General features: G+C 27.3%; 1 protein-coding gene across 1 annotated transcript in view; it reads right to left on the minus strand.

Moving 5' to 3' along the window:
* The window catches only part of Phum_PHUM491400 (fibroblast growth factor, putative), a gene marked incomplete at both ends in the record, with an annotated part of 7,409 nt that extends 4,325 nt beyond the window's left edge, over positions 1 to 3,084 (minus strand). The window contains 2 exons of the mRNA XM_002430554.1: positions 2,639 to 2,742; positions 3,048 to 3,084. Of these exons, the coding sequence (XP_002430599.1) occupies positions 2,639 to 2,742; positions 3,048 to 3,084 (141 nt within the window). The remainder of the gene's footprint in view (positions 1 to 2,638; positions 2,743 to 3,047) is intronic.
* Between the last annotated feature and the right edge of the window lie 5,802 nt (positions 3,085 to 8,886).

The raw sequence follows: 8,886 nt of genomic DNA on the forward strand, positions 1-8,886 counted from the left end.
TTTTTTTTTTTTTTTTTGTAAACCTTAACCGAGTTGACGGGTTGTCATTCATTCATTCATTTGATGAAATCTGTCGGGTATTTAGATAACTTAATTTAAACGTAACGTTTTTTTTTTTTTAAAAAAATTTGATTCGATGTAAACGATAGACTCCGGTTGTTTTACTGACGTCAAACGTTTAATATTTGTTTGTCGTAACTTTTGTTGCCCCCCCTCCCCCGCCATACCGTTCGCGAACGACAAAAAAAAAAAAGACGTGGTGGAACGTTCTAGAAGGATTCGGTATTAAAATAATTATTTTATAAAAAAAAAAAAAATTATTTGTCTTTCTTTCACTACGAGATTATCAACCGATGGAAAATTTGAATTATGACTATCGTGGCAGAAAAACTTTTTTTAATGTTCAGTAATAAAAATTTTTTTTTTTTTTTTTAATGGGGAACACAAGGAATAAGGGGAGGGAGAAGGGAAATTATATTAACTAACCCTTATCGATGATGATCAGGTTGTGTCCGTCCGTGTACGGCCTCACCTACGTCCAGGAATTTTTCTTTTTTTTTTTTTTTAATATCATTATTATTATTATTATTATTATCATTATTATTATTATTATTATTATCATCAGTGAAATAACATCATCTATTTAACTTATCAATAATAAAATAGTCCTCACGCCGAGTTCCCCCTCCTCCGCCCTCGCCCCTCCGAACTCCCTCCCACTTCTTTTTCCACGTTCCTTTTTTTTTTTGTTGTGTGTGTGTGTGTCAACGTGGAAATAATTTATTATCGGTAACGTGAACCTAGAACTTTAAAATTTACTTATTATGAAATATCAATTTTACTTTTTTTTTTTTTTTTTTTAAATTCTTAACTTTATTTAATTAAATTCCGACGAGTTTAAATTTTTTGTTTTGTTAACGAGTCGCTCTAGTTACACGAAGTTAAAACCGTTTTTTTTTTTTTTGAAAGGGAAAAGGAGGGGGGGGGGTTCGTACTCCCGCACGCGCGTGTGTGCGTGCATGCGTGCGTGCGTGCGGGCAAACGAAACCACAAGACGAAAAATTTTAATGCGTAATAAAAAACGTAAAAACGTATTTTTTTTTATATTTTCTTAAAGCTCCAAAAGAATTTTTATATAATGCGATTTCCGTGAAAAACAATTTTAAACTCACGCACTCACGCACTCGCATACGCACACACGCACGAACTCACGCACTCGTTTACGCGTAAAAAAAAAAGAAAATTTATTTTATTTTATTTTTATTAAAGTCCCTCGGATTTATAACGTATCGATTAAATTAACATTAAAATTTTTATCATTTTTTTTTTGGGCTTTTTTTTTGGGGGGGGGAGGAGAGGGAGGGCGGGAAGGAGACTTGACGGGGGAAGAGGAGGGGAAGGGGGGGTAGGCAGTGGCGTAATAAGGTAATTTAAGGTACGCAACGAGTGGTGATAAAAATTTAAATTTAAAAACAAAAAAAAAAACGATAATTAAAATTTTTTTTTGTGCGACGACGACGACGACGACGACAATTAAACCCCCCAAAAATATTTTTATTCTAATTGTTCTAGAAAGTTTTAAATTTCCACGACGAGATTTATTTATTTATTTATTTAAATACTCATATTAACAATAAATATTATTTGGTAATAATAATCAAAAAAAAAAAATTTTTCGACTCGGGTTTAAAACTCTTAAAGGGGGAATTTTTTTGCCCTTGAAAACAACGTATTTCGCATCGATTATTATTATTATTATTATTACATTTTAATTAATTAGTTTTTTTTTTTTTATTCGGTTGGTACCACCCCGAAAAATATTTTAATAATATATTTAAATAAAATTTTTTTTTTTTTAGAAACAATAAAATGGCGCACGTTGAATTTGTGTGAAGAGAGAGAAAGAGAGAGAGAGAGATAAAAAACGATTAATAAAATATTATTTGATGATGATGATGATGATGATGATGATGATGTCGACGACGACGGCGATGATGATGATGATGATAATGTAAGTAAAATCCATAATAAATTAAAACGTTCAAATATCAATTAAACACCTTTTAACTGACAGATTAACGTATAAAAAAAAAAAAAAAAAAATTTCGTAAAACAATGTTTATATATATATATTTAAAATGGGTCGCGCGGTGGTAACAAAATCAAAAAAAATGACCACCCACATAGTATCAAAATGACGATAATGATGATGATGATGATAATATTTTACTTCTTGTGTAACATAACCACACAAAAAAAGAAAAAAAACTTGGTCGAACAACACATGAAATTTTATTTTAAACGATTTTATTAACATAAGAATTTATCGATTTAAGAAAGGAAAGGAAGGACAAAATGAATTAATTAAATTTTTATGTTTTTCAATATTGAAAACGATATTTCTAAATTTCCGGTATAACGAATAAAATTCGTCGTCTGCTTTATAAAAGTAAATAAATAAATTAAATAAATAAAATAAAAAGTGGATTTACGTGGGTGATGTTTAGACAGTCACCGCCATCACTTTCGTTTCGATGGACGCTAGTTATACATTTTTTTTTTTTAAAATTTGTTTGTCGGGGGTGGGGTTTGTCAGGGGGGGGGCTTTTTTTGTTTCGGTTGTTTTTGAAAAACTTACCGATCCGTAAAGTAAACCGCAGCGATCCATGCAGAGAAAGTTGCACGTGACAACACCTTGTATTTTTATCTGATAATTATTGATGGAAGCTCTTTGAAGAACGGCTGAAACGAAAAACAAACAAAAAATGATTTTAATAATGACGAAAGTGAACGTGTCAGAAGAAAAAAATAATATAAACTAAATCGAATGGTCGAATGATTGTGTCGCTCCTTGTATTCACGATGATGATGAAAGTTGTACAAAAAAAAATTTTTTTTTTGAATGAGAAAATTAACGAACTAAGGAACGAACGAAGGAAGGATCGATCTGCAATTTCCTAGAGCCACGTCTTTTTTTTTTTTTTTTTTTTTTTTTTTTTTTTTATGATTTACAATGCCGCTTTTTTTTTTTTACAAAATGTTTTAACCATCTTTTTTTTCCTTCGTTCCTTCGGGGGGTATCATCATAACCTATGCGAGTACATAAATTTAAATAGATTGTTTTTTTTTGAATCCGGCACACGAGTATCACGTGATAAATTTTTCTTTTGTTATTGTTGTTGTTGGTTGGTTGGGTAGGGGAAAAATGGCGCTAATAAAAAAGATGTCGGTGAAAGAGAGAGGGAGGAAGGGAGGGAGGGTTTTAACGTACTTACGACTTAATATATATATATATATATATACGATCGAACAGGTTTAAAAAATCTCATCAATTTTTTGTTTATTGCAGGATAATCAATAACATTTTTCTATTTAAAATAATAATAATGATGATGATAATGATGATAATGATGATGATAATAAATGAAAAATTTTTACGTTTGTCATTTAAATTTTATATTTATTCGGTCGCGCGTGTTTGTATATGTATATATTTTTCGAAAACGATAAAGTTTTTATTACGAATCACCCCCCACCACCACCACCACCGCAGATAAGACGGAAAAAAATGTCATAGAGAAAATATAAATCGATATTTTTTAATTTTTTGGGTTTTTTCGTTTAACGAAATTTTTACTCAGCATGGCTTCATAGTTTTTCTTAAAATTTATAAAAAAAAAAAAATAAAACCCCCTCGACGACGGCGACGACCGATTATGACCGATTATGACCGATGACGTGACGATGACGTGACGGTGACGTGACGATGACGGTGACGATTTAAATTGTGAATCAAAACAAGTTTTTCGCGGCAAAATTTTTTTTTTTTTTTTTTTCGTTTATTAAATAGAAATTTAAAATATTTTCTTTAAAAAAAAAAAAAACGAACTTATTAATTATTGTTATTATTAATCGAATACTTTCTTCCGTCACGTCACAATTATTAGTATTATTAATAATTTTTTTTTTTTGTCTCCTGCCACGTGTGGATTTTAAATTAAATTAATTACATAACGATGATGATAAACGTTATTCGTTATTTTTTTTTTTTTTTTCGTTTTAAAATTTTTTATTAAAAATTTTTTATCGTTAAAATGAAATTCGTATGATGATATATTTCATAGAATAAATAAACGAAACAAAAATTCAAAATTAAATTAATAATAATAATAATAATAATAATAATAATAATAAATAATAATAATAATAATAAATAATAATAATAATAATAAATAATAATAATAATAATAATAAATAATAATAAATAATAAAAAAAATATTATTATTATAAATGAAAACAATCAACCCGATTAGATTTTTTAATATTTTTTTCAGTTTAATTTTTTTAAATAATAATAATAATGATGATAATAATAATAATTTATTAACCTGAATTATAGCGCTATAATTTTTTTAAGAAAAAAAAAAAAAAAAGAAAAAAGGGGAACAATTTTATTAAATAGAAATTCAAACCGATAGGTTGAAAACAAAAAAAAAAATTAAAATTTATTATATTATATTTATAATATGAAAAAAAAAAAAAAATTAACGAATTAAAAACTTTTTATCTTAATTTTTTTTCGTTTGTTGTTGTTGTTGTCGTCGTTGTCGTTATTTTGGTTGTTATTGTAACGATGATTGTCTTTCTTCGATAATATAAATTTTGTTAAAAATGAAACAGGTTTGGTTGGCAATTGGGGAAAAAGAAAAAACTATAAATTAAATATATATATATATATATATATATATATATATATTTTTTTTTTTTTCTGTGGAAATGATGAACAAGAAAGATGTTTTTTTTTTTTTTTTTCCCCGTAAAACCGGCACACATGCAATATATAACTCGAAAAAATTTTTTACATTAAATTAAAATTAAGTGCAAAACCATACTAATAATAATAATAATAATAATGATAATAATAATAATAAGCCTTTTAAATTTATTTATGTATATACGTATTTGGTTAATATGGAGTTTTAAAACGTTCATAAATTTTTTTTTTTTTTTTTAAATTTTGTGAAAGAAAGTTAAATGTTAAATAGATTTTTGTTTTGAAAAGTGGTAGCAGAAATCGACGAGTGTCACTAACCTTTTCTCTCTCTTTCTTTCTCTCTCTCTTTTTTTATTTGAACGAATAGAAATTTAAATCGACTAACGATGGGAATTTTAGGTTTTTTTTTTTTTTTTGATTTTTCGAAATGTTTTCCCAAAAAAAAAAAAAATGTATGGTATTTAAATAAGATTTAAATGTGGCTAAGACGTTTTATGGTATGGGTTTTTTTTTTCCTACGTGTTTTATTATTATTAATATTATTATTACTATTATTATTATTGCTATTATTTCGTTATTTATTAAGCGTTCGTTTCGATGAGAAAACGAACGTAAGAGAAAAACGATTCGTTAAAATCGTCTCGTTGCAATTCGTTCGTTCGAGTTCGTTCGGGTTCGTTTGAGTTCGTTTGGGTTCGTGTGTGCTTGTGCGTGTGTGTATTTTGTTAATTTGTATAATTAATAAATTTTTTTGTTAATTAACGTAAACGTTCGTTTAAAGAATTTTTTTTTTTTTTTTTTAAATAAAATTCAATAACGGAAATAAAAAAAAAAAAAAAAAAAAAAACAACCATTCATCATTATTATTATTATTTACATTTGCCAAATATGTAATACGTAAATATCTATCTAATAAATTGTTCAAACTACGATTTGACAACAAAAAGCAAAATGCAAAACTTTAATTAGCAGACGATTTTTTTTTTTTTTAAATAACGTGTCTACTAGTTACACGACGTGCGATCGTAAGAAAAAATTAAACGCGTTGTTTTAAATGGAAGGTGGCGTGAACATGAGATTCGTTCGGATGAAGGGGAAGAGAAAGGGGGAAACGACGCCATTTTCAAAAAGGGGAAGTGGAGTGGGGGTAGGAAGGAGGAAAATATCATTTAAATTATAAGTAAATGAAAAAAAAAACAAAAAAAAATTCAATTAATACAAAAATCCGGTCATAAATTTTATGTTAAATATTTATTAAAAATAACAGTAAAAAACGGTTTTTGAATTATTTCGGCGGGATTTTTTTTTTTTATAAAGTGATAAAAAATCAATCGAAAAGAAATATATATTTTTCCCAAAGGCGGGGGTAGAAGGGGGGAGGATGAGGGGAGAAGGAAAGGATTCGTTTCAAACGTAAAAAAAGAATCACGGTTTAGATTTATGAGTTTTTCGTATTTTAATTATTATTATTTTTGTTGTTGTTGTTGTTCTAGTTGTTCTAGTGTTTGTTGTTGTTGTTTTTGTTGTGGTTGTTCTCATAGGTAAATGAATTTTTTTTTAAATGTATTTTTAACCACCCAAAAAAAAAATTGGGATACAAACTGGGAGGTCTGAAAATGTTACAAACCGCAAAAAAAAAAAAAAAAAAAAAAAACCTCTGAGGAAAATAAGATTTCTTTTTCGGGGAGGGAGGAGGAAGAGGAGGGTGGTGGGAGGAAAATAAGATAGGATAACTCTTATAAAATGTCTGTTTTTTTTTTTTTTTTTTTTTTTTCGATTCCACGTTTAAAATTTAATTTTTTTTTTATATCTTACCCGAAGATATTATAGCTACCGCGTGAGTTAACATCGTCTGATAACTTATCATGCGTGAATATTTCTACGAATATTATTATTATTTTAGTTTCGAAAAATATTTTTTTTCAGGTACGGACAGGTGTCAGACAACACGTCAAAATTTTTTCCAAATTCTAATTTACCAGTTTTTTTTTTTGTTTGATTTTAAATTTTTTCCTAATGACCTATATCGTATTTTTATTTGTTATATTTACAGATGCGAGAGTAATTTTCAAAAGTGGCAGCAGAAAAATAAATTTTTTAAAATTTAACGGATGCGCGCCGATGTTTTCATTTGTTTGGGAGAGAGAGGAAAAAAGGAAAAAAACAGGAAAAGTAAAGGTACAGATAATAATAATAATAATTTTTTATTTATTTTATTGAATGGATGGGCGGGTGCGTGAGTGCGTGAGTGCGTGCGTGCACGTGCATAAAATGACAAGATTCCAAATTGATAAGACGATGACGATAAGACGATGCGATAACAAAAAAATCTTTTCTGGAATATTTGCTGGAAATAATTTATTATTATTTTTTAAATCGTTATCAAACGAAAAAAAAAAAAAAGGTGGGGGACTTTTTTTCGTGTCCCTCGTGGAATGAGAGGGGGAGGGAGGGTAATGGGAGGGGGGAAATACCCATTTAAATTTATATAAATCGATACCGGCACGAATTAAAAAGAAAATTAATTCATTTATTTAATTGAAAAATTAATGTCTACGTTTTACTCTCTCGTTAATCTCTCTCACTCTCTCTTTCTCTCTTTTTTTTTTTAATATTTTAATTGTTTAAAAGTAACAGTATTCGATGCCGGTTTTAATTATTTATAACAAATTAAAAATCAAAAAAAAAAACGAACGAACGAACGAACGAACGTGGGAGGGAAACGTTTTAACGTATTTAACACCGCGTATCGTTAAATCAAAATGGCGGCTGCGGCGGCAAATCATTTTAGATTATTATTATTTTTTGTTTAAACCGTAACCGATCCATCATCGAATTATTTAATAAAACGGTTCGTACTTATTTATTATTATTATTATTATTATTATTTACATCGATAACTATTAATATCTTTTTTCTTTTAACGGATATTTTTTTTTAAAAAAAAAAAAAAAAAAAAATGAAAATTGACGTGGATTAGGTTTTTTTTTCTCGTGTCACGATTTTCACGTGTGATCGTTTATATTGAGAGAGCGAGAAAGAGAGAGATAGAGAGAGAGAAAAACATCAACAGTGATTATCGTAGTTGTGTATACGCCCCCCAACAAAAAACAACTTCACTTTTCACTTCATTTTCATTTTATCATACTCATTATTATTATTATTATTATTATTATTATTATTATTATCATTATTATTATTATTATTATTATTATTATTATTATTATTATTATTATTATTATTATTATTATTATTATTATTAATTCAACGTGGAAGTAGAATTCGATTCGGAAATTTTTTAAATATTTAAAAACAAATTTGAAAGGTTTGCGTAAGGTTAACAAATAAAAAAAAAAAAATAAAGAGCGAAAAAAATTCGTTATCGAAAACGTTTTTTCCTGGTTCTTTGGGGGAATCCCCGCCTCTCCTCGCCTCCCTCCGTCCCACCCTCCATAAAAAAAATTTTTTAATCTTTCATTAATTTTAAATTTTAACCTCCTCGTTTTTATCCCGGGGGAATACTTAAACGAGTACTCGTGGCACACTAACGAAAAAAAAAAAAAAAATTAAGATGAAGAATATTAAAAGAAGAAGAAGAAGAAGAAGGAGGAGAGAAAAAAAAATCATTTAATATAAATTCGATCGTAATAATAATAATAATAATAATTATTATCATCATTATCATCATCATCATGATCATCATCATCATCATCATCATTATCGCCACCATTTTCATTCATTTTTATGACTGTAATTATAGCAACACTTTAAAGAGTTGCACAAAAAAAAATTATTTTTAATTAAAAAAAAAACTCTCGTGGTTTGTTACACAATTTTTTTTTTTTTCTTAAAATCTTGATTAATTTTTTTTTTTTTTTTTTTTTTTCTATCTCCACGTTAACGTTTGTCGCCATAGATTAAAAAAAAAAACAAAAAAGAGGAAAAGTTTTGAAATAGTTTAATTAGAAAAAAAAAAAAAAAAAGAAAAAAACTCGTTTTAAAAAAAAACTATCGATAAATTCAATTTAAAAAAATTAATTTCAACGTGTTTAAAAGAAAAGCGAAAATGATATCATCATCATCATCATCATTATCATCATCATCATCATCA

This window comes from Pediculus humanus, genomic scaffold (genome assembly GCF_000006295.1).
Source record: "Pediculus humanus corporis 1103172108260 genomic scaffold, whole genome shotgun sequence".
Classification (NCBI taxonomy): domain Eukaryota; kingdom Metazoa; phylum Arthropoda; class Insecta; order Psocodea; family Pediculidae; genus Pediculus; species Pediculus humanus.